Source organism: Pithys albifrons, chromosome 5 (assembly GCF_047495875.1).
Source record: "Pithys albifrons albifrons isolate INPA30051 chromosome 5, PitAlb_v1, whole genome shotgun sequence".
NCBI lineage: Eukaryota > Metazoa > Chordata > Aves > Passeriformes > Thamnophilidae > Pithys > Pithys albifrons.
This window is the reverse complement of record NC_092462.1, coordinates 18,217,139-18,243,914: the sequence shown is the minus strand read 5'-3', so window position 1 is coordinate 18,243,914 and position 26,776 is coordinate 18,217,139. Positions and strand designations below refer to the sequence as shown.

The 26,776-nt window shown below is 40.3% G+C and overlaps 1 protein-coding gene across 13 annotated transcripts in view; it reads right to left on the bottom strand.

Moving 5' to 3' along the window:
* ADGRL3 (adhesion G protein-coupled receptor L3) overlaps positions 1–26,776 on the bottom strand; it is a 513,478-nt gene that overhangs the window by 250,929 nt on the left and 235,773 nt on the right. For 12 of the 13 annotated variants that reach the window (XM_071555824.1, XM_071555826.1, XM_071555815.1 and 9 more), the window contains 2 exons: positions 24,267–24,287; positions 23,321–23,534 (listed from right to left, as the gene is read on the bottom strand). In XM_071555824.1, the coding sequence (XP_071411925.1) occupies positions 23,321–23,534; positions 24,267–24,287 (235 nt within the window). The remainder of the gene's footprint in view (positions 1–23,320; positions 23,535–24,266; positions 24,288–26,776) is intronic. The other variant, XM_071555817.1, reaches the window with a different exon arrangement.

Genomic DNA, 26,776 nt, shown 5'->3' with positions numbered 1-26,776 from the left:
AATGCTTACTATGCTAGTCCATTTGGAAGTATTGGCAGTCTGCAATACTGTGATTGTTAAATGAACTACATTAAATTTACTTTGCAGCTCAGGGAAGAGAAATAGGAAAAGAAACTAACTTACAAAAGAGGGACACAGATTTTTTTTTTTGCACAAACAGCAGCCTGATAGGACACCTGCTGACAGAGCTCTAAATTAATAGTTAAGAATTCCACATAGGATGTGACAAGCTTCTTACTGTATTAACAACTTTTCTTTTCTTAAGAATGCTGTGTTGTCTTCCAAGAAATTCTTGGATATAGAAGTGCTAAGCCTTTGCTCTTGCTATTACTAGTCACTTTTCTTAGACAAAAGCTTTAGGGCAAACTACTTTCCACTGCTGGAAAATACCCATACTTTCCTCAAAGGGTTAGTGACTTTATAGCATGTATTTGTTGCCAACTCTCTGTCAATTTACTTTCCAACTAATTTAACGCATCTTGACTCTGAGGTGTTTTTACTTTCTCCCCTGCTGATATGACAATGTCAGAGATCAAAAGCTCATTCCATCTTTCCACTCATGCTACATTCAAGTAAATTATCAGATATATTACAGAAAATTTGCAGCACTCATCCAAACACAGTCACAAGCTACCCCAACAAACTGCAGAGTCAGGAGGACTGACAAGCCAGGGCTGGAAAACTAAGCTAAGAAACTATGAAAATGCACCTCCTGTACCTAGGAGGCACTTAGAGATGTGTGGGCTGGAAAGAAAAACAAACACCTAGGGTGGAAGGCGGAGGGGGATCGAAGGGTAGGGGGTGTGGATGTGTGTGTTCAGGGAATAAAAGGGAAAAAAAAAGACACAGAGGTTTTCTTTTGGCTTGGTTTAATAAAATTAGTAAAGAGATTTGTACAGCTTTGGCACGTCTACATGGGTTTTAACCTGTTCTTGCCCACACGCATTAAGAAGGACTTGCAGAACACTCAAAAGAAAATAATGAGCAAGTGTCTAGTAAAGAGTAGGTCAAGCATTTCTAACTCACCTCTCTAGCCCTTTCAGCACACGCTAATCCTCCTTTGGCACTGAAATAAAGAAATATAAACAGAAATCCCTTCTGCGTTGGCTGCCTGCCTGCACTACAGTGTCTGTAAACTTTCACTGAAAACCCTGTTGGAGTGAAAATTAATTCAGTGAAGACAATTCATTGCTACAATAAGTGACTCTCTCATAACAAAACCTGACAGCACACCTTATAACCTACACTGGAGGAAAACACATACGAATACACAACACATGGCAAATACACAAAGAAAATGGGGAATAGTTGGGTTCTGACTGGAAATTTGCAAGAATACTTCAAATTGAGAGACCTTTGATAGGGGTGATATTGAACATGGACAATGAAACAGGGAAGAATTTATTTCAATTCCACCTTAAGTGCTCTCTAATGCACACCAAAACCACCCCTCTCTCTCCAGCATTCTTAGTAATTAGCCGTGATATCTTGAAAACAGTAAGAGATAAATTAACTGTATGGAGGACTAAAACCAAGTCAGCATCATGGGCTGTATCAGAGTCTGGATCCCAGGATATTCTGCAGAGAGTACCATTGCAACTTAACAATTAGGAAAAAAATACTTAAAAACCCTGACAAAAACCAAGAACTCTTAATGAAGAATGCACATGATACCTGTTATGAGCATCAGAAAACAAAACAGGGTGAAAGCACTAACTGAAAAAGCTTTAATATCTGTTTATTTTAATTTAAAACATTACAGATACTAAAAGCCTGCTAGTTTAAGATTGCTGTCATATTAAGTCATCTGGAAGACTATTCAGGATATCTAGGCTTCCTTGCTCCCAAGTTGAATGCAATTAGTGTCTCAAAGCAATTTCAGAAATACTTTTGAATAAACCAAAATTGGCTAACAAGAAGGAAAGCAAATGTTCCAAAATCACCATGACAAACCCAAATGAACTGCAGCAAAAAATCCCAGCTGGTAAACCATCAAATGCAATTTCTCACCATTTCCCAATGATTTTCATGCCATACACCTTCAAGCTATTCAAACTGTACTACCTATCAGATGAAATGTCTAGATGGATGGGAGGCGATTAGTGTCACAGGAATTCCTCTTTAGGGCTGAAGTACTCAGGGCATTTAAGAGCAGGAAAAAAAAAGAAAAAAAAAGTAGGACAAAAATGGAATCAATCATATAGGGTAGTGGATAATTTATTACAAAGGGTTTCTCCTGCTTTTCTGGGAGGGCTGCAGTGACAAGCACCAAGGATGAGACAAACAACTTGAGAGACAAATCTTGCCTGTTATGGGGTTACGAAGACAACAGCTTCGACAGAGTGAAAGATGCCGGGTTACAGTAGCCAAGCAAGGGATAATGGAAGGTATTTAAATTAGACAGCAAACCACTTATTTTTTTCTTTCCTTCTTCCTTTTCCTCTCTTTTACTAGCATAACTGCACTGACACCAGTAACCATCTTGCCCCCTCCCACTGTGAGCTACCATGGCCCTAGAACAGGCAGACCTATCAGCTGTACTGAAACTGAAGTGGTGACCAGCAGACAGATGGTTTCAATTAAGTTTATATGACTTTTTTTCCCCAATCCTCTTCCCAATAAACAGCAATTGCATGCAAATCGTGTAAATCTAAAATATTCAGCACCAGGTTACATATAACGACTGTTGTGTTTCCTGGACCATCTCTGCAAAGTGCTCAGCACCTGTTCAAAGCTGTTAGGTGAACTGGTCCGTCTTTTAAAAAAAAAAAACAAGTCTCACAGATATTCCCCAACAAAGCTACTTTCAAAAATGACATGCCTTCCCCTTTTAAGCTGTCAAAACAGAGCTGAAACGGATGCTACCATTCTCAGTCTAGTGTGGAGGCTGTACAAACTGTAATTGCCAAATCCCTCAAAACACTAGAGAGTCACACATACCACCACTAGAAACGCACAGCAAAAAAGGGTTGGGTTTAGTTTGATTATTTACCTGCTCAGCCCTATTTGAAAAAAACAACACATCAGAAAAGCCTGTCTTACAGACACATCTAAAGCACACACTAATATTACATGTAGGTCCATTCCACAGCAAACTCCATCCTTAATTATTCCTGTGTTTTCCTAAACTTGCTCAACCCATTACTCACTCTACATAAACAGGAGACCAGCAACAGTTGCATTAGGCAACAGAAAAGAGTTAGAATTAATCTTAAGACCATGAATAGAATGCAGTTCATACTGATGGCAAGAGCAGCCTGACCACACAGAGCCAGACAGCACAGGCTACAAAATCCACCAGAAATTCTGCCCTCTGTAAAGCAGGATGTTATTTGAACTTGTGTTGATGGTGACTGACCAGTTTTAATTGCCTCTTTTCTTTCATCTATCAACTCCCTTGATATTCCCTCATTCTTTTAAATCCACACACAGTCCTTCTACATCTCCTGTGTCAGGTACTTCAAAGCCTGCTCCCCGAGCGGTTTACCATGCACCAGAGCTGAGTCTGTGCATTTTGGCAGTGAACACTGATGCAATGAGAAAGGTTATTTTACCCACGGCTCCTTGAGCATGTGAGGAAGCTTTCTTTTACTGGGAGCAGGCTGTTGTCACCTTGCCTGCAATCCTCCATTACCGTAACTTGGGAGACAGCAATAAGCTACAGCTCCCACTTCTTTAGCTTTTCTTCAGAGAATTAGGAACTCCACATCTTGATAAAATGACGCAGAGTATGTTGCTTAAGAATGAAAGTGATTATGTAGCCTTTCATTGCCGAAAGCATGCTTGATAAATTGAATGGGAAGGCATTAAAAAAAAATGGGGAGGTGGCTGAGAACAAGAGATGTTAACAATGAAGCTCTTATGTGAGGAGGATTCAGGTCATCAATTTTCCTTCAGTATGAATCAAATACTGTTAACAACATGGAAGCAGCTCCCTGATAAGACACACAGACACGCTTGAGAAATTTAATGCTTTGCCCCTCATCGCAGAATTTACAGCATTTAATCGACCAAATGGAAAGGCAGAGGCTCTTATCAACTGGAAAGCAGGAGGCGTGACAGGAGAGCAGGCTGGGATAACTAATGCACAGTGAAGTCATAGGGATGCTTGCAAAGCCACTTCAGTGTCTCGGTGATGCTGAGGTTCTCTTGACTTAATTAAATTACATCTCCCCCATGGGCACAATCTAATTTGGGATGTGATGGAAGTAAGGGACAGCCTCTATTTTCTTCCATGCCCCAAAGGGCATAAAAGTATCACTGAGTTAGATGCCTGACGATCCACATCAAGGTTTGCATCCTGATTAGTGAGCTCTTCTGCTTTCACCCAGAAGATTTCCCTCTCTTCTTCCTCAGATCCCCTCCCAGGCTCCTTTCCAAAATACTTTCAACCATGGTGCAGACTTCCATCATTGATATCCTCCAATTTAATACTGACCAAATCTGTCTGCCTCCAGGCTGTGCCTGCTGCATGCCTTGCTCTCGCATCATTCTCTAAACTCAGTGTGCTAGTACAGTGTGTAGCAGGTAGTATCAGCAACTCCCTCACCTCCAAAACAAACTCCAAAACAGCCAAACCAAACAATGCGTCACTGTACAAGATGATAGTCATTCACCAGGCTTTCATACATATTTCTTCTATCTCAAAGGTGCTTACAATATTTTGGAGGCTTCTTTCAATCATATCTCTCTAAGGCAAAATTACTTGTCAAACCAGAGCTACCTAAGACAGATGCAAACCTCTGTGTGCAGAAAGATCACAAAATTTAATCATGACTCTGCTAATAGAGACACTGCCATACTTCCCCATTACCTCTTAAATGGTGGTAGAAAGGATAGCAAGTGAACTTTACAGATTATCCAATATGTGGCTTTGCCATCTATTGATGTACCCATGGATTTTCATAAACAAGAATGTCACAAACATCCACTTTTCTAATATTTCTCAGAAACAGAATTTTACTGACTGTTCACAAGTAACCCCCCCATATAAATTAATTCTAAAATTGTTCTATAGACCTCATTTACACATAAAGTAACCTGTAAGTAGAAAATTGAACAAAATAGAAGGTATTGATAGCAATAGTTGCAAACACCTATTTGGGGGACTTCTCCCTGCTCACAACACTCATCTAAAACACTGATTCAGTACACAAAAGGTGTCTTCAGTAATCTGGATGGGACCTGCTAGTAAATTTTTTATTACATTAGCTGAATCGCATTGTCTTTTAGCTTCTGGAGAGCCAAGTGACAATTTTTTAACTCTAGTTATGGTGACACAGTCTACCCAACACATTTTTTTTCAAGAATTTCTGCACTGACAAGCATTTCATTCTTTCTGTTTATCCAAAGCATACATTAAAATGACTTGCATAGGAGGAATTTCTCTCTCCTTACTTATTGAAAACTTGCCATTCCATAAAAGCAAAAAACGGGTGCCTTTATATTATAGAGAAAAGGGAAAAATTACAGCTTCACATACAATATAGTAGATTCCTGTCGCACCCAGCTTTCCTATCCAGTTTGGTCTCAGTAACCCTCCTTTCATGAAGATGTGCCCAAAATCTCTTGCTGCCTTGATGAAGCCACAGCACCCAGCCAAGGATCTGGGAAAGGTTCCCCTTGTACTTTGCCACTTGTGAGCAGCTGCTGTCAATGCCATTGATGCCCCACTTTGTGATCTCTTAGTACAAAGGCATCATCTCTGGCATGGGAAGGATCCATGTGTCTCCCAAATGCACTCCTTTACTTATGGAGAAAGGTCGCAAAATCTCTGCCAACAGTCTCTGCATTTAATGACTAGAAACAGTCTTCTCTTGAGGCCTGTGGGAAATGCCCACAGGGCTGTGATCTCAGGGTGCCATTTACTTCCTGACAAGCTGAAAGAATGGTATTCATCAAAGAATAACATAATCAGGAAAACAATGATTAAAGAATAATACTCAGGTTGTATTCACCTGTCAATCAATCCCCTACATCAAGGTAATCAACCTTTTCATCACAGGAACAACTTTTGAATGGCGTTGCTTCTTGTTTCAGAACACAGAACCCACTGCACACCTCAACTGAGGGGAAAGCCTGTTTTCTTCAGGTTGTTTCTGAGAAAGCACACAAGAAAAAAATGTAGGAACAAGAGAAATGCCAGAGGCTTTGACCATGCTACTGGACTTCCACTGCCCTGCTGAGATTCTCATTTGTCTGTCACCAGTGCAGGCAACAGAGATACACAGGTACATAACAATGATTCACCCTTACTGCAACTTAATCCTTGACCTGAGTAGGGTATGTGGTTTCCATTATAGGACTACAGAGAATGAGAAATATCCAACAACCTACAAACTGCATGTTTCTGGGTGGAATTACTGGGAGGAATGGAGGATGTGGGAAGCTGCTCTCTCTCCTCTGCTGAATTTGTCAGTGGTGTATCTGCAAGGGAGAAGTCCCTCAGCACTTCTGCCCATGCTCCTCCTAAATTGCAAACTAACTCCACTTTACTGTGGAAGAGCAACTTCAGAGGCAAATTTGGGACTCTATACAAAAAGTAGAAAAGAAAGAGGCTCAGTTTTGAGTTCTCTGTAACTGTCACAAAACACCTGTGAGCAAATCACATGTTTTATGATTTTCAAGACCAAAGTGACAAATTCCTGACCATATTACTGCAGGTGTCCTAGAGGCAATTAAGCAATCATCCCGAGATACAGAGTCTCAGAGACTCCTGCTGTCACCAGCAATCAAAGGCATCAAATACACCTGCAACAAACAGGAGAAGAAGCAGAAGGATCAGTGACATCGATTCATTCCTAACAATTTACAGGAAAGCAAATGCCATGGACAGGCAGAAAGGGTTCTCTTTCTACATTGGACTGATACATAAACCTTCAAAACCCCAGGTGGTGTTCACACTGAGAAAAGCAAAAGCATAGAGCTGGCAATGCTGCTGGTTACGAGAAGAGAAACTTCTGCCACTTCCCCCCAAGGGTGCCCAAAAACTCTAACACAACATTAAGATTAAAAATAAATAGAATAGAGAACAACATGCATATTATATATGGCAGAGACACCAAGAATCAGAGAGGAAAGGAGGCAAGAATTTGTCCTGAAAGCAAGTTTTAGTACAATTGTCTGCTTCAGGACTACTCTCATCCTAAGCATTACTTTAGCTTAATCTCCAAAAATTCAGTATGAGCTGCTGAATACTCTGAATTCTTGAAAAAACGCAAAACTTCTTGACAAAGATTAAAATTTATAATAATAGTATATATTTGCATATAGTGTAAGTGCAAAAGTCACAAGCAAATAGCAAACGAGTTCTGATGTTACCTGATCTAACAAATCAGGAAGAAATAATTCTTCCCCTCCCTGTATAAGTCTCTGGTCAGCAGTGTTGCTGGATACATTGAAAGCACTACACCATCTTAACCAGAGGATCAGTTCTACTCCAGCCAATCATCTGAAGGCTTTTTTTTTTGGAAATGGTCTTTTTCCCCCATCCCCATATCCACTCTCTCCTCTTCCTAAGTTATAATGTAATCAAGTACTTCTTTGTAGATATCTCACCTTCATAGCTGAAGTTCTTGCAGCTTAGAGTAAAAAGCCTTCACATACCTACAGCTTTGGCCTTCTTAGCGGAATGAATAATAAAATACAATCTGAGATACCAGATATACATACCAGATACAGAGAAGCCATTCAGGGTAAATTCTCTTTTGGAAAAGATGAAAAATTCATTCTCTCCCCAGAGCCAAGCTTAAGCAGTCAGGAGTATTCATGTCTTTTAGCTATCAACTCAATTAAGCAAGAAATAAGAATTGCTGGATAAGATGCAGCCTTGCATTGGCATGCATGTAAAATGCAAACTCAAGGAGTCTTAAAATGCCCTTATAAATACAGCAAAAATAGACCAATAAAATATTTTGTAATGACTATTTATGTGTGTATAACAACTCATTATTTCAATTCTCCGCATCAGGGATTTCTTGTTTCTTTCCTCTACTCTTTAAATAAATCTAAATAAATTATACATTTAAAAAAGGCTATGCATCTATAACAACAAAAAACAAATTTCATATAACATCCAGCTGTCAAAGCCAGCCCTTCTGTCACTCTTTATTCAAGTCTGTTCTACATAATTCATGTCATCTTAATTATTTCCTTCTCTTTCTGGGTAGGATAGCATTTAAGGATGAGCTACTTAGAGCACAGTCATTTCCTTTGGAGATGATATGACTGCATGACATGATCACTTACAAAAAAATACATTGATGTTTTAAGGTCTCCAGGTGGGGACTTATGTATATGCAGAGCCTATCATGATGGGACACCACTTGATCTGCATACTACAGCAATAAAAATAGCAGCATATATGCATAATACTGTGTTTTAACACAGACATACTGTGCTATTAATAGCCTTCCTTTTTGTTCCTTTAACTCCTGCATAAACAGATGCTGACAGAGCTTATGGGAAGCAGAGAAACAGAAGAAGAGAGCATAAGCTCAAACCAGACTGAGATAACTTTTTATCTTTTTTTTTTTCTCCTAAGTCCCAAAAATTAAAAATTCTTAATTCAGCCAAGGTCCTTCCCCTCCTCCACTACTCTGTGCCAATAATCAATTAGTAGGATTTAGAAACATAGCTTTAATCACAAGTACACTAAAACACGTCTAAAGCAGCATAGACATCGCACTAGACACACCCTATCCCTTTTGTACAGGATGAATAATTAAATTGTTTTAAGCGGTCTAATCTATTAATGCCTAGAAAGGCCTTAATTTTGGCCACTAAATTTCAAGAAGCTACATATGTCAATTCAATATAGTTAATAGCCATAAATCAACTTCCTCACTCTACATGACTAATGAATTTACTACATGACAGAGAAAGCTAATTCGTCGAATTAAGGTTTCACTATAAAATGTTTCTCATTCTACCTATTGCCCAGCACATTTCTGTTCCTTCTCTGCCCTTTCTGGGCCTTCTGAAACATTTACCCACAAGGATGATTATAATGATTCAGAAAATGTTCTCAGTTGAACTGACCTACTAAGGCTCAACAGTACTTGACATTACCCCAGACCTTGCAGAATCAGATTCTTCATGCTCCAAAACACTTTAAGAAACTGTTGATCAGACCCAGGCTACAAACAAATCTGGGTTTGCTTCCTGTGCATGCAGCCCTGTACTTTTTGCCCTGCTCTGCTGCTCACATTACTTTGAACACCATCTCAAGTTACTCAGAGCCCCAGCAAAGCATGATTGCTTACTCAAAGCTGAGCTGAAACAGCAGGAAGAGCCTCCACACTCAGGGTTGTTGCCATCTAAGAGCACAGCCTAATACACCAGGAATACGAACATGGATTGATCTGCTACCACTGCCCGAGCAACATGCGCAGACCAGCAAAAGTCAGGGGACTCCCCGTATTAAGAGCTGGGAAGATCGAAGGTGTTGAACACAGTCACAGAACAAAAGCATTGTAAAATATAAACTTAATTCCAATGGGATGAGTAACCAACATCAAAGAAATCCCCCTCGTTCCAGTTCTGTGATATTGCCTACCAAAATACAGATTGCCTTTTCAGTGCCAAAACAGAAGGTGGAAATAGCCTACCCACCTGCTTCCCCATATAATGCTGGCTCTAGGAAGTCACTGAAAATAGGAACTGCCCTCCCTGGGGGTGCTATCCCATGGAAGGCATTTGCTGGTGCAGCCACATAAAGGCTTTATGGAATATGGCAGACCCTGAGTGCCTACAAACGAGGGCACTCCAACTTCAGTTAGGAAAGTGAGGTTTACCTAGAGCAGTAAAGGAACCTAGACCTTCACAGAACCTAATAAAATTCCCTCTAACCACATAAAAAAAAGACACAAAGATTATTTAGAAATAAGCAACAACAGCACAGGTTTCACAGTTACAGAAAAAACACAGATCATCTGGGAACAAATGGGCACTGAGAAGCTCCTAGGAAGAAAGAAAACATCCAACACATGAAAAGCCAGGAGAAAACAGAAAGTATTAAAGCAGGAGTTACAGCTTTCTCCAATGTCTAATAATGAGATGATAATCAGATGATATTAAAACTAAAAGCATGGGTAAGATGGAAAAAGTTAAGTCAAAGGATAAACTCTGGGCCTATTATGAAGCCAGCTCCCTTGCACCCGATTTGCCTACTATAGTTTTACATACAGTGGGCAAAGGTGGGATATACAGTCACAGTGTGAGTTCATTGATTAGCAGCCATAAAAGTTTGGAGGTGCTAAGTTGAAAGTCATGACATCTGTGTGGGATATCGAGACAGCAATTTTTCAGCATTATGTGTGGTGTAGAAGCATGAGCCTAACAGACATCCAGGGCAGCACAATTTGCTTGATTTCTTTGTCATTTTGAAGAAAACCAAAATGATCAACACCTGTATCATAATAAAATCTGGATTTGCTAGTGTACTGCAATACCTTTGGGGTCTTCTGGATGTTGCCACTGGTATTAACTCTGAAGAGACTGTGCATTGCTTCTGCTTCCTTCTTGATGTTAAATCGGTTCTTTGTGTAAGTGTAAGGCAAGAATTGTGTGGTTTTCTCCTTTAAAAAGGCTGTCATTTGCTATTTTCCTGTGCACGTGTTGCTGTACTTTCTCATACATACATCCATACATATATGCAGTCAATCTAGCTGTATATACAAACATACCAAATGTTGCATATAAAAGAAATGCATATATTTAAAACATCATACTATATACTATCTATTTTGCCAATAGCCATCTGGGAGAAGAAAAAAGCATAGAAGAAATATTTCATGTAACCAAACTGGATTTTGTACACTTCTACAGAAAGAAAATGTTACAGCTACTCTATGTTTTTCAAGCAAATTAACCATTACTGCAATACCTTTTATCCATATAAAGACAACAAGACTATACCACATAGCAACCAACTTCAGCAGAGCACCATCTTGCTTTTCAGTGTATTTTTAAATGCCACAGAAGACAGGACAAGCACATTTTTATCATAAAATAGATAACCCTGCAAATCTCAATGTCTGAAAAATCTTTTATTTTCCTGCGTGGTCATAACATTTTTGTATCATTTTGTTCTAGTTAAGCCCCGCAGTGGACCACCAACAGCTGATGATGACTCCTGTAGCAGCACAGGAATTCCAAAATTACCCAATGTTTACTTCAGGGCCTCATGCTTACATTTAAGCCCTCCAACCATTCCTGTGACCAATGCTAAGCATGTCTTTAAATTAGCACTGCAGCCACTGCCACTTTGTTTCTCTTCGCACTGAGCAACACTGGACTGTGACCAATCTGTCCTATAGATTTCCTCCTTCCTATAAGACCCTTAATAAAATTTGTGATATTAAAAAAGTGATACGCTCCTGATTTCACATTCCTCTTTCACAGCTGCATTACTCCTGCTGAAACAGGAGAATGAAATTACGCATGGAAACTCTACCGAGAATTTTCCTCTTCATGGAAGAAAAAACACCCAACGTGCTCAGAATTCAAATCAGAACCAGAGGGATGCTGACTCCATATACATTATCAATATGGTGCACATTTGAAAATCACAGGGTACTTGTCAAACTTGAGGGCATTCCCCTGGGAGGAAGGGGATTAATATGTAACCTTGGGTTAAAACATGTTCCACAATCAGGATTTTACATACCAACACTGAAGGAATTAAAATTAATGGTGGAGATACTGCAGAAATGCAAGGAAATACTGGAAGAAACTAACATGATTAAAAAACATGAATTAATTCTTTTATGCAGAAGAACCCCAAAACACAGATTTGGCAGGTATACTCCTCAAACTCACTTATTTATTCATTCATTTAAGTGGCCTTGCAATACTTTTTGAATTATTCTTCATAATTCATGCAGACATGTAAGAGAGTTCCACATATTTTACTAGTCTCAAAAATGGAAGTTTTTGAACTATGTATCCATTTCTCTGTGTATATATCTGTGTACATCTCTAAAGAAGACAGTTGAAAAAGGGAATATTGTTTTTTCACCTCTTAATTATGCTTCCCCTGCCCACCTCCTTCTTAGTGCATTAATTTGGCAGCTAAAGGTTTCTGCTCTCACTGAAGGCTGAGACAACAAAGCCCCTCAGAGCGCTGATTTTTGGCAGCACCTCACTCCTACTTTATGCTTGAGGCTACTTCCCCTCTTGACTGATTCTTAATTTGAATAAGCTTTCACTGAAGACTGTATCAGAACTGCAGCAAGTTAATCTCATTAAACTATACGAGTTTAAAAACTCATAACTTGATGTCAGGCAGGCTGTTTCCAAATTGGTATACTTAAGATCCAAATTAGATCATGAGCAAAATATTAAAAGGCACTAGAGACACTTAAGAGTGAACTTCCATTTCCAGAAGAAATTTCTGGACATTGAGGAGTCATGCCAGTTCAGCAGGAGTCAGGCTTCTGCTCCTGGCTGCAATGGCTTCTTTTAAGTGTTTTAACCCCCTAAAATTTACCTAAGGAGAAAAGAATAAAGGAATTTAGTTCTCCTATTGTCAATAGTAGCACAAATACATGGGTCTTTCTGAAGGATACTTTAGGTACAAGAGTTTTCTACTCCAACCCAAAGTTTCCTTACAAAAAACATCTTTGGGCTACGCTGTGTCAATTGGCACTGAATCTGTCAGCCAATGCAACAAAGCTCCTTTTCAGCACCATAAAACAAAACCTTCATCCTTTTCTCTGACTTTACTCTTTATAGATTACTTTCTGGTTTTAAATAATTAACAAATGTTTACAACTTCAGTTTCACTTCAGCCACTTCTGGGCAAAGAACATTACAGTCATCAGACATGGGAGAAGGGGTGACTAGGATGTAATCCACCCCTGGCTCTCCAACCCACGTGGTTTGCAGCAAAGTAGATGGCGGCTTAGCTGCCATTAGGGTCCCCCTTGACTTCTAGTGATTTGATGAGATGAATCACTGGGTGCTTTTGCCACCTGGACACCATCCAGGCCACAAAAATGAAGTTTGCAGAGATCTCCTGGAAGGTTTCTACCTCCGTGCCGACTTCAGATAGCTCTTGTCACATGCACAGCATTACACAGGCACCAAAGTGTTTTCTGGATTGCAGCCCAACACGGCAGGCATTAGTTTGCATTGTTTGGTGCCTGGCTTTTTAACTCTTTACATCTAGCTACAAGTGCAACTAATCAACTGAAATTGATTTTCCAGAGGTCAGACTAATCCACTGCATTGAAGGTGACCTATATTCTTCTATGTGTGTATGTATAGCTAAGGGGTTTGGGTTTTTTTTAAGATGTCTTGGATGTTAGATGCCTGTGTTCAGCTGTCAGCAACCTTGCCAGTAATTCAAAAGAGTGTCAAGGTGCACCTCTGGCACCAGTAGGAGTTTATTCCTTTTCAAAGATGTCTCATCTGCTCCCGAAACATCAATGGTGAAGATTACTCATCTGCACTTGTCCACAAAATTCTCCATTACCCATGGGAAAATCACTCAAGATACCAACTTGAGCACAACTCCAGTGCACCAGTATCTGTGACAAGAGTACAGTGCTCTGAAGTGCATGACTCAGACACTGGGCACCTGCAATGAGCATTATATTTTTCCTGGAACTAAGCTGGCTACCTCCAACCTAATGGATGTTTTATATTTTACTCCACATATTTGCTAGTATTGAGGACCAAACTTTACTTTCCATCAGTACTAGCTGGACACCACTGTAATCATTTAAGTGGAACAACCTGTTCCAAGTGACCAGGAGAACTAATAATTTATCAGAAGCAGAGCAGGTGTTTTGGGGAAGGATATAATTATATTTGTGCGGGTGTAATACTCCCGAGTCAATGGGATATTCTGCGTAATTCAAAGCCACTCAGGAAAAGGAAGAGTCAGGCTTTCTAAAGAGAAATGGCCTCAAACTTTCAACATTTATCAGAAACATTTTTGTCTTCATCTGTCCTATTTTTAAAATAAAAATTAAAAAGCAATAAAAAAGAACGAAACAAAAAACCCCCAATCTTCTTCAGCATTGGAGTAGACTTCTTAGGTGGGAGGAAAAATAAAAGGCAAATAATTAAAAAAAAATTATCTTTCCTTTACATAGGTAGATACAGTCTGAACTGGAACTCTATACAGCTCATCTTGCCTCAAATGTGACAATGCAGAATTGATGGGTTTTCAGGGCAAAACAAGGAGAACCTTTCACACACTCATGATAAAACTCCAAACCAACTTCTATAAAAAGAAATATTTGAAAGATCCTAACTTTCTCCCTTGGCGAGCAGATAACATAGAAGCAATGACACACGCACACAAGCTAAGGAACAGAAATGGCAAAGATAGTTTGGATGCCTTTGTCTTCAAGGTGAGGAAGGATGGCAATAAACTAAAACCTAACAATCGTTTTTCACACAATAAGCTATCCTGCTGGACCCAGAGCTTCTGGTACTCATCATGACCAGGGACTTCAAAAATTCAGAAAAAAAATTACTACATATATGGCCACCAAGAATATTCAGCAATTGCAATTATGGCAAACAACTTAAAAAGAATATTAAAAATCTTGGCCATTGGGGTAAAAGCCTGTCTTTAACTATGAGAAATCAGAACATACAAAGGCATGGAACTGGCAGAGATAGTCCCTGTCCACTATGGGATGCCACATCCTGTCCCAAAGCAGGGAGGACAGGGCACAGGAGCAGACCAGTGATCACATGGGGAAATTCTATTCCTGTTCTAGTACCTTTTCTTCTGCTCAGCTCCAAATCCTGCTTTCTTTCTTTGCATGAGTTTTTTAGGTTTTTTTATGGTTGTCTTGCCCATAACTCAATCTTCTATATCTCAGAGTGGCTCTATGATAAAGTTTTCCCCTTCTTTGTCACCAGCCCTACTCTGGGTAAAAGCATGTAATATACTGCCTACTACCAACTGCAACTCCCAGAAACAGACTGAATGCTGAGGCTGTAATTCAGTCTGGAGACTCTACTACTGCCCATAAACTACTCGCTGTCTCCCAGTTTACGATGTCAGCAGGACTCCAGCTGAATTAAGGCTTCTACTGTACATAACTGACAACAATGTATTATCTTATACCTAATGCATAGAAGATGGCTCTAATCAAATTCCATACCCTGCCCTTCCTTTACATCACAGATGTGGACGGGCATTTCTTATGCACTTGGCTTACTGACACATAAAATCCTTCTCCTGAATCATAATGGGCAGCAGAACCTTTCCTTGGGTCGCTGCTTCTCAGAACTGTCATTTCTTCCCCTTTTCCCCAAAAAGGTTGAAATAAACTTCAGTTCATCCCACTAACCAAACACAAATGTAGGGACCACATTGAACTGATCATCCAGAAACATTGTCTGTATCAGTCTATATTTTCTATGCTGGCAAGCAAATTACTTTTGTCCAAGGCACATCTTTTGCCTGTTTGCATTTGGTATGAGCAGAGTGATCACACAAAATGGAAAGCCATGCTGTGGATGCCAAAGTGCAAGCATGCAAAATTGAATGAAGTCTGCAGAGAGTGCTTCCAACCCTGCAGAGAAACACAGAAATCCCAGGCATACACACAGAGAGGATGTGGCATAACCCAGTGCTAGTTTTACACATCTTGGAACAGAATATGGAGTTCAAGCTCCAAAGATTCCACAGACAACACAGTCAAAAATGTGCTGAATGAAAGCTTTGAAATGTTTTAGAGAATAGACAACGTCCTGTGTATAAACCCAACTTCAACCTCAGGCACAGATTAACTGAGCTCTTTTGTACATGAAGAAAGAAAGAAAGAAGCAAAAGAAAGTGATATAGATGCATTATTTGAAAGCCATCTCACCTCACAGCCCTTCAGACATTATTCCTAGTCAGAAAATTAATTGAAGAAAGAGGATGAACGTGTATTTCCACTCAAAACAAAATTTTGCTTTGTTATCTTAATATAGTATAAGTCCATTTAGCCTGAAGAAACCTTACACACTCTCTTGCAATGCTCTACATAGACTTAAGCCCTGTGACAAGAGGACCAAAGATGTGAAGTCCAGTCTTCGTGATGGCCTCATAAGACTGTCACTTCAGGTGGATTGAACAAGCAGGATGACTGAGCAAAAGCATCTTCTATCACTTCAGCAATTTAGGTAATGGGCAGGAGGTGCCATGGGGAGGATGCAGATGATGCCTGGCTTTAAACATTGCTCTTTGGGCACCTCATATAATGCTTTTCATAGCACAAAACTTGTTTCAGCAAAAGCAGAGGACAGTATCCAAGGGCCTAAAGCCGCATTGTCCCTGATGGCCCTTCTTGTGGTTCCAGGACAGCTTTCTATGGGCTTTATGCACCTCCTGCAGCATGCAAATAAATGCAGCATACATTTCAACCAGCAGACATCACTGTCACAACATATCCATCTTTGCTCAACACTTCCTCCTGTGGTACGAACTAGTAGCTGCTGCTCTCAAGAAGCCTCAAAATTACAGAAGAAAAATAGAAAACAGGAGCATGTTTCATATAGGTCTTTTCCCACTAGCAAAAGTTACACACATAAGGTTGCCAAAGGCTGGCCAGTTGCTTCCCTCTAACAAGCTGGAACTGGGCACTTTCACCCTATTAAAGTAATGGATGGAATAATAAACCTGGATTTTCCCTGCACGGTTTTTGGCACATCATGTCTTCAGCGATTCTGAGGCCACTTCAAGACATGATTTATCCAAGAGATTACCCCATGTCTTCTCCTTTTCAGTAAAGGCCAGTGAGGGCAGGAAAGAAATGAAAAGAAACAGAACAAAATAGCTGGAAAAATGAAATAGTCTTAGGAAACTGGAAAGATTAATTCATCCAGCTTCCTCCAGCCTGCACACTTCAAGGAGGCCTTTCCCTTTGGCCACAGGGGCTGCTGGTTGCATGTTGCTTTCTCAGCTCAAGTCTGAATTTTCTCAAATGGCAATGCATTGGAGTGGCATGTTATCAGCAACCAAAACCCAGCAGACATAGCAGAATACAACCCTCTATTTATTTATTTATTTTAAGTGTGGTGTTTTATAGCTGGTCATGGCTACCAAGTGGTACCCAGGGAAGCCTAAAGCACTATTTTTGATCTACAGAGCCTTCCACAGTTTGGAACCTAATTACCTTCAGAAGCTACTGCCTCCTCCTCATCTGTTACCATGGTAGCTGCAATCAGCCGAGATGCCTGGGCTGACAAAACCTGATTTACTAGGGTACCAGGGCAACCAGGAGGCTGTCACTTTAAGAATTTACTCCAATAGCATTTTCAGGAAAGGAAGAGGTAGGATAAATTAAGACTGTATAGGCTGGATAGTAGCAACCTATTTCAGAGTGGCTTAACAACTTAATGCACAAAACCCCACTCACACTTACTGTTCTTGTTTGGGTTTCTTCGATTTTTTATTTCCCTCTGAGTAATTGCATATGTGCTCTTGGCCCAGGGTCAAGGTTCATGTGAGATTAACAGACTTTGCTTCATTTTAAAATATCCTTCCACATGATGAGAAAATAGGTGAGGCTTGTTTTCTAATCTTTAAAATCAGAAATCAAGGAATGTGAGCTTCAGTATTCCCTGTTAATTTCCAGTAGTTACACAAACTGTGTAACTGAAACATTAGTATTTTTCCATATTGATGCTTTTCACGTGGAGATCTCAAAGCGCCAGACTTATGCTTCCCAGAAAGCCTAGCTTCCCATTGCAGCATCTCAGTCCTTCAGAAATGCACTTCTCATGCCATCTGTGTGGTAACAAATTTAGAAAAATGAGTAGTATCTTGGCAATCTTTGCAAAATGTTCTCAGGATGCAGAGGAGGGTGGCGGGGTTCCTACCAAATAGGGTATTCAGTATCTGAGTCAGAGGTGATGACAGCGTATAAGCAGGAGGCTGTTTTCTAAGAAATACACCATTAGTTTTGGAGAGCCTAACATGCCTGTACTTCAATTCAGATGAAGTCTTCTCATTCAGTCCTACTGACGGCCTTGTCATTACAGAACCTCCAGGTCTGCAGTTCCCTGTCCTCCACACATGGACTGTGACAAGCTACTTAATATAAAAGACTTTGCAAGAACATCCCTAAAAATTAGTATGTTCAAAACCAGTGGCCACTTTATGAATAATTACCATGAATTATCCCATCTGTAAAATACAGATAATCCTGCCTCTTTATTTCCCAATGCAAGTGCAGATCACTGACATTTGAAAAGTGTCTTGAAAATCACAGGAGCTGATAGCATCAATAACAGCATACCATGAAATGCAAGATTATTACAATAATAATGGCACTCATTTCAGACTCCTGCATTTCTCAGGTCATCAACCAAAAACATTAACAAAACACAGCCCTTCAGGAGATGAAAAATCTTTGCAGTGTAATGCAAGATGGTTCATTCAGTTTCTTTATTCTCACCTTCCCAGTGCAGAGTGCCTGCTTCCATCCTTCCAACTACCAAGAGAGTTGTGAGCGCCCCTCCTCACAGAAAAGGATTAGGCCCTCTGATGAAACTAAATGGAAATCTGAGAGCAGTCTTACACTCCTAATTGTACTTTTTGTTTTGGGGCTTGTTTTTTCTTTTAACTCCAAGTCTTGACCTGGAAGCTCCATCAATGATGTCAACACTGAAACCACAGGGATAAACCACACAGATCAGACACAAACCTAAAGGAAATTATCTCAGCTAAGCAACTGCAGGACTGGCAGGGCACGTAGTACCTTCTCCAACTGTGCCTCCCATGGAGCTACCAGAAATTCCCTGCCTGCTTAGCCAGGAGAGAGAAGGCAACCAGAGCTGCAGCATCCACCTGCCTGGCCTTGCCTTGGCACCTCACCAGGGAGCTATGCTGGGGGCAGATGTCACCATGACCAGCTGCAGTGAAGCAGAGGGTACACATTCCACTGCACTGTGCAGGCTACACATCCTTTAATTGAGGAGCCACAGTTTCTCTGACTTGGGAGCAGTGGAAAGGTCTAGGCAGGAAGTGTCATGCCTGTGGAACACAAAATGGGTCTGGTGCTCCCATCAGGGGAGAAGAAAGGAGAGAGCTGAGCAGCTTTCAGCCCTCATTCCCAAAACAGAAGTGGCAACTACAGCACACAAGAGCTCTACAAGGTTCTCCTACCATGAAAGGCAAATGCTTCTTACTTTGCAAACTGAGCTCTTGGAGCTGCTCAGAGATACAAAAGCTCCCCAGCAAGAGTCTTCCATATCTTCTACCTTCCAAATTTTGAAAAGGCAGAAAGAATTTTGCTTTGATCTTGAGAACAGCTGCTGAGACCTGTGAACATTTCTCTCATCTCTTCTGTTATGCCTGCTGGTTTTGTCACTTTGTCTTACTATTCTAACCCTCCTTTCTTTTCTCCTGATTAAGAACAGCAGGCAATGGTTGAGGTAGACAAGGATCCAAAAAGCAAAAGGAAAGCTTCGCTCTTGCCTTAAGGCAAAAAATGCAAGTGTTCTGTGTACCTGTACCTACATGCCATGTACTTCCTACTGCTCCTACTTGGACCTCCTCCTCTCCCCTGCCCCTTTTTAGGTTAAAGCCTAGAAAAGAATTTTCCAAACTACAAAGTTAAATACAAAGGTGGTATCGACAGTGCAGTTCTGTGAAACCTGATCTGCCCATTTTTGTCCTTCCAATGGCTTCAACTCAGAAAAGTACACATGCAGGTCTTCATCTCTCAGAACTCTTAAGCACATGCCTTAAAAGAAGTGTGTGCTGGTGTATTTGTGTACATCAAGGAGGAGGCAACTACATGTTTTATTCCTGTGCCCACGTTGCAGGCTTAGATTTGTGTGGCACTTCAGCAAGGCAACTGCCTCTGCTGACTTGTAGTAAAACTACTAAGATGCAAAAAGTAACACACAGATTTTGTTTTTCTGAGCATTTCCTTGGTGGAAAGCATCCACAAGAAATTCAGGAGAGCACACCAAAAGCTATTTTTTTTCCTTTTTCTTTAGGGTGTTTTTAATATACTAAAGTCAAGTGTTAATGCTATAAAAACAAAGGCAACTCTTATGGGAATAGGAGGCTGCTTTTCCCCATTGTTCGCAGAGAACGTTGGGTGTTTGAAAGGATGATACGTTAATTGTGTGGCACAGTTGCTCAAGGGAGGACATAGCAAAGACTCCCATGGTAAAGTGCACACAGTTTACAATGGGCATGGCTGGAATTTAATTGTTTGCTACAGTTCTCCAAAGCAAACACGCTACGAAATACATTTTTCTCTTATCACATCAGAAAAACTTCAGTTCATAAAGCACACTTTCTGAGCTGTTATGGGCAGCAGTTGCTTGGATGCTTGAAGGAGGAGCTAGCAAGTTAAAAAAACACAAAATAGGCCACAGAGATTTCATTTCCTACAAAATAGCTCCCCACAAGCTGTTTAAATGTCCTTTACTTTGAGCAATACTCCAAAGATTTTAGACATTTTTCAGGGCAATGCTTGCAGTAAGAACTCCTTGTGTTCCCTCTGCTCAGGGGGCTCCACAAACACACCACAAGATTTATGCCTTTCCCTTTCAAAATAACCCCATGTAGTCGTCTGCAAAAATTAATTGAAATAAGCATATAGGAGTAAGGAACAAGCTAGCTCAGGGTGTTGGTTTTTTGGTGTGAGGGTTTTTTTGGGGGGGAGAAGAGGGTGGACTGGGAGTGCAATCATTAATATCTACCATAAATCTGCTCTCTCTCAGCCTCAGCTCACATACCAACACCATCTCTGCCTCATATGTACTTTTTTCCCTGTTTTTCCCTCTCTCCCTCCCCACAGCCACACCATAATGAGTCAGAGTCAGCTGTATAGTGTTGCTGATTAAAAACTGCCAGTAGTTAGACAACTTATTATAAAACCTACAAGGGGACTGTGTATTTATGAATGCAATAATTAATCAATGCATAATAAGCATGCACTGTGCATATTGGGTTTTTTTTCCATACACAGACAGCTTCAATTACCATGTAGGTTACACTGCCACAACAATCTTCAACTCCCAGTCGCTGCTTCCCCACCCCACAGCATTAGTCAAGACCAACTCACTGTATTGAAGCCTGCATTATTCTGCAAACCCACCCAAATACTGCTAAATTGATTAATTTTGCAGGTAGAGGCTTCCAGAAGAAAATGGCACAGTTAGCACCACAACTGCTAGGCTGTCACAATTTTTCTTTTAAACTATTTTATTCAGAGGCTCAACTATGAAGTGTACTCGGAGCTGTGAGCTGACAGACTGGTTTGCATCTTAAGAACATATATCATTTTAATGGTTTTATGTTTAAATTGTTTCAACTCTTTGAATTAATAAGGATTAAAAAAAGAAATGAGACTGACATAAAAATGCAAAATAGAGTATTTTTCCCCTTTTTAGCTTGTTTTTTAACTAGAACCAGGTTATATTTATTTTTAGGAAACTCAATTGTACCCAATAACAGGATTGCACATTTACTTGTAAAAATTGATCATCAAATTGCTTAAATGGAAAGACCCATCACCCTTTCCTGAGCCTCCCTACTGATAAATGGCAGCAGACAAGGCCCCACAGATATCAATATTCAGTCCAGTAGGGATTTGCTTGAGAAATTCTCCCCTCAGTGGCCAGCTTCTACGGCACCACTTTCTGCCCCCCAAAAAACCACAGAAACAGAGATACTTTGCCCCAGAGATTTGCTTCCATGCTAAACTCTCTGCTAAGCCATTTTAGTCTGCACTGGTAATAAGTTACATTGATTATTTGTCTCCAGGTATCATCTCAGTGCCATGGGCATGCAACATGATTATGTGTCCTCCCTGACCAAAGAGCTAACATTTATTGCAGACTTGCTACATGTGGGAACTGACCCGAAGATTGCAGAGCTCTGCATTTGGCTCAGAAGCTGGTGCCTAGAGGACACTAATACACATATATAAAAATATTAATACTTTGTACTCTGTAACGGCCCACAAAGGGGATGACATGGTTTTATTCTGCCAATATGCAGAGGATTAAGGGCTTCTGCTTGAAGCCACTAACAACCTGAACAGGAGAATTACAGTAATTCCACTAAAACCACACCAAATCCAAGGGACTGGCTGATGGCACATTGTCACCCTTTCCACTTCCCTTGAAAATGTAGCTGGCACAATCCATAAACAAGTTTTCAATCAGCTACACAAGGAGGTCCCACTCAAAGAATGTCTTATCGGAGCCACATGCAGCAATAGGGACATTTTTCATGAGACTTCTCAGCATTTTGAGATCTAAATACCTAACGTGGAGCAGTTTTAAAGGGAGGTGAAAAACACCAGTTAGCATGTGAAACATAGATAAAATTCATGCTTTCTTTTCTATTGCTCACACCGATTCATTTTCAGTGCAAAGAATCTCACAGCAAACTATAGCAAGATACTCCATTAAAACCTTGCACTACTATAAGCATTAGGTCGCCACGCAAACACTGCTGACATGGCATCAATTAGCAACATTTTCCCTATGTCAATACCATTATTAACAACTTGAAATACTAATTTCTATTATGAATTAACAGTCAAATGTGCTGAATAATTATTCACTTATTAGGAAAAATTTACTGAATGCAGTTACATGTCAAGAGCTGTGACTTATGAATCCTTCCCACAACACCACTTGTGCCAGAAAATATCCTTAAAAATTCAGCAACAGTTAAAGGTTTCCCATAACCAGGATACCTCTAGGTTGGAATAAACTTGTAGGCCCTGGTTCTGCAATACAGAAGCCTGTCTAAATGGCATGCATCTCAGTCACCATTTCCAGATGGAGTAGCCACACACAAAAGCTATAGGTATTGTACAGAAATTCAGCAAGTCTTCTGCAAGATCGATGTGAATACCAGTGTCCTTGACTGGAAGTTCAGATCCTCCCTAAAAGTAAGCCTGGCAACACAAGGAATGATGCAGACACTTCTCTGTGTTTTGAAAACTGTAAATGTTATTCTGCACACAAAATTGTTTGAAAGAGATTACTGGCCTTCTGTTTGAACACAGCACTAAAACCAGTGAATATGCATTTGAGAAAGATTTCACTTCTAGGTTCATTAAGAGCCTTGATATTTAGGTATTTCAGAGGCAAAACTGGAGAATCAACATGGCTGATCAGTAGTACTTACAGCAAATGTTACTTATACTGTTTGATGCTAAACCAACTTGGTTAAACCCACAGGTTCAGCAACGACAGCTGTAATTCTGCACACATACATACAGACTAAGTACCTGCATTTTCCCATGCAAACACACACACAAACTGGTGTGTACATTCCAGATTAAAAAACCAACAGTCAGCAAACAAAGAATATTAAACACTATACCTTTGAGTCATAATCTTATAGGCATCTGGCAGATAACAGCGGATATTCTCCATCTGAGCAGGATCAGAGTCACAGATTTTATCATCAGTCCTCCCGTAGTTGGCACTTTCAATCATGATAACATCTGTTCCCGGGCAGCGCAGCTCTATGGGGTAACTCTCACAGGACAGCTCCCTTCGGACCACAGCCATGGGGACTGGGGCACGGCTGAAAGCTGCAAGGATTAACACAGAAACACAGTAAATATTTACTTTCCACACTGAGGCTACGATTAAAAGTGGAAGGATGTTTAGCAGCAGGTTTTATCCATATGCGATACTGAGATAGTTTTGGTACCATTGAGATAAGGCCTGTAGAAATGGGGTCGGATCTCTGGCTTGCTGGCTGTCCAGAGAAATCACTTCTCCACTCAGTGACTTTGTTTTCTCATCTCAAAAAAACCCTAAAGATCCCTTTCATATAAAGCTTTAGAAATCCCCTGCAGAAAGAGGTAAATAGCAACTATGGCATTGTTATTATTTCTACTTACCAGTGAAAAGCTAGTTGGCTTTGATATATAAAATTACAGTCCTCTGTTGTACTTAATCAGACAAAGGAAATTTCATGACAACAAGTAATCTAAGCACCAGGATTCCACCTGCTCAGCAAGATTGTACCTGTCCTACAGCAGATGTAATAACATCTGTATTGCTCCTGGTCCTTTTCTTGGTCCTTACAAAATGAGAGCCTAATGGCTTTTGCTGTAGCCTGCAGCATGCCAGGGGATGCCCTGCAGGTTCTGGCAACCTTCCCAAAGTTTGGGCCCTACAGTGATATTTTCCACAGAAAGGACAATTTATGGGACACTGGATGATTTAAGTTCAGTCTTAGTTTTGTGCTGAATCTGCCTAGATGGTCAAATAGCTGGCAAATACTTGTGAAATTAAAGAGCTCTCAGAAATCTTACCTGTTTTAAAAGAAATCCAGGCTACAGTTTGCAAAAGAAAAAAAGAAACACACTTTGAGATGCCTTGAAAACAAAGCCCTAAAGTATTAGTAAATAAACTCACTTGACAACAAGTAATTGTATTTCCCATCTTTATAGCCTCTTTGATCCAAAGATCTTAAACAGCTTGATGAATGAGAATATATTAATCCCCAAATATCCACATGAAGTAGCTATGCATTGTCTTTCTCATCTCAGTCACAGAAGTGTTATGTGGCTTCCAGAACATCTCGTGGGAAATCCAAGCTGAAGCTGGGAACAAAACAATTGTTTCCCAGACTAGCACACCAGCCACAAACAAAAGCCAACTTCTTTACTTACTTAATCCACAAGAATGAAAACTCATGCACACCAACAGGTTTCCAGCTGCAGGGATGATGCACCCTCCCATCTATATTTTGTACTACCTCCAACCACAAAACTCAACATACAAACCAAGCCTGTATCTATTTGATGGTCACAGAGCAATAAGGGAAGCTTTAACCTGGTAATAGCTGCATGGCCCATCTGACACCAAGCATCTTTCAACAACTCACTTTCCCCCAACACCATTATAAAAACACCAAAATACCCTCCCTCCCAAAACCAAAAATCCCATCCAGCGTTCTGCTTCTCTGGTCTTGCCCCAGAAGACTTCCACATGGTACACGTATGATAAGTTTGCTTATGGAAAATAGGAGCATATTGATGTTTCAGAATATCCCTTAACCATAGCAAGGCTGCTGTAACTGTCTGCCTGGGAGGCAGTAATCCAACACATTAACTTCCATGAAGCCTTCTATTATTGTTAGTTGTCTCATTTATGTATTACTGGACAGATAAACATTCCCATTTCTGTACATTTACAGGGATTACTCTAATATCAGATCCTCACTGATGCGCCAGAGTTAAGGACTAATTGCCAAACTCCAAAGGCAGACATGCATGCATTCTTGAGTAATAGCTTCTACAATTAGCATAGCTTTAGGGTTTGGATCACATAAGTTGCCCTGTTTCCCTGACACTGGAGAAACTGTTTTACCCCGGGCTTGTATTGCACCATACACTTGTGTAATGCAGTAAGTTCTTATTGCAACCAACTTCTGCTATAGAAGGAGGGAAATGAGGAGGACAAGCATGAGCCTTTAAGATGCAACATCTCATTCTTACCCTTGGCTTTATGTCACGAATCAACAACAAAGTGAGTGGAAGAAGGATGGGACAAAGTTAGAGACAACAATTAATCAAAGAGATAAGCCAGTCAGAAAGGCAGAGTCAGCAAAGCCCAGCAATGTTAGCCAGCCCTACAAACAATATGAGGAGGTATTAAGTTCACTTACAGAGGTCTGTCCACAGAAGCCTGCAGTAGGCTCTGCTCTGTGATACACTGGACTCCATGGCAACAGGCCAGTGCTGACCTTCTGATGCCAGGCTTCTGATTTTGGAAAGAGCTGTGGTGAGCTCTCTTTTCAAGCATGTTCTGTGCTAAACCTGAGCAGATTGGTGACATGGGAGGCAGAAGGTTTCTAGCAGCTTTTGGCAGAATGCTGAGGCCAAGGGCCCTCCCTCCTCCTGCCATGTGCTTAGATGACTCCTATTAACTGCCAAAAAAATGACAAAATGAGGTTTACAGGCAATATTAGCTGTTTGGAGCTACAGTTTGGCCCAGCCCTTGGGCCATTCGGATCCTTTTCTCTGGAAGGTTAACGCAGGCTGTAGAAAGGGCAAAGACAATTGCTAATACTACTTTATTTTTTACAGCTCCCGCCACAGAATAAAAACTCAAACTTCTGACCCACACGATTCAGAAAATATCTTTTTTCTCTTAATTCCTAAGAATTTTTTTTTGCAGTAACTATTCTAGTTTATCAAAGAAAGGCATTGAACATGTGATGGCTGAGGAAAACACCACTTAAAATCACAAAAATTAATTGCCTGAAAATTCACTCATACAAACCTAGTGTTTCTGTCAAAGAGCAATACTGTACATATGCAGCTAATGCTAACTCTTGTGTTTTACTGGAAATAAGACATTGGGAACTGCTACCAGCAAGTGACAAAGCTGTTAAATCTCTTTCTGTACCAAGTATTAGAGCACATTTCTTGTCTCTTAGGCTTGTCTCCTGCACATGAGATTTTACCACACTGATCTACTAAAATTGTGTTACGTATGTCAGTTCCAAATACCTCAAACCAATACTGAACACTCCTTCCTCAAAATAACAGCTCATGTTCAACTTTACATTAAAGGATCTCTGGGCAGGTGAAAACATTTCTAGATTCGGCTTTCAGTTTCCTGGAAGCCCTTTTTGCTTCTCACATAATCACTTTCCTGCTTGTCATTAGACGGACAGCTTTCAGTTACAGACACCTTCCTGTGGTATCAGGGAGTCAACATTTACATTTATTTTCTGTTTATAAAACATAAAAGGAAATTTAAAACCTAGAAAAACTGTAGACATAGATGACTATCGTAACACAATACGATCTCC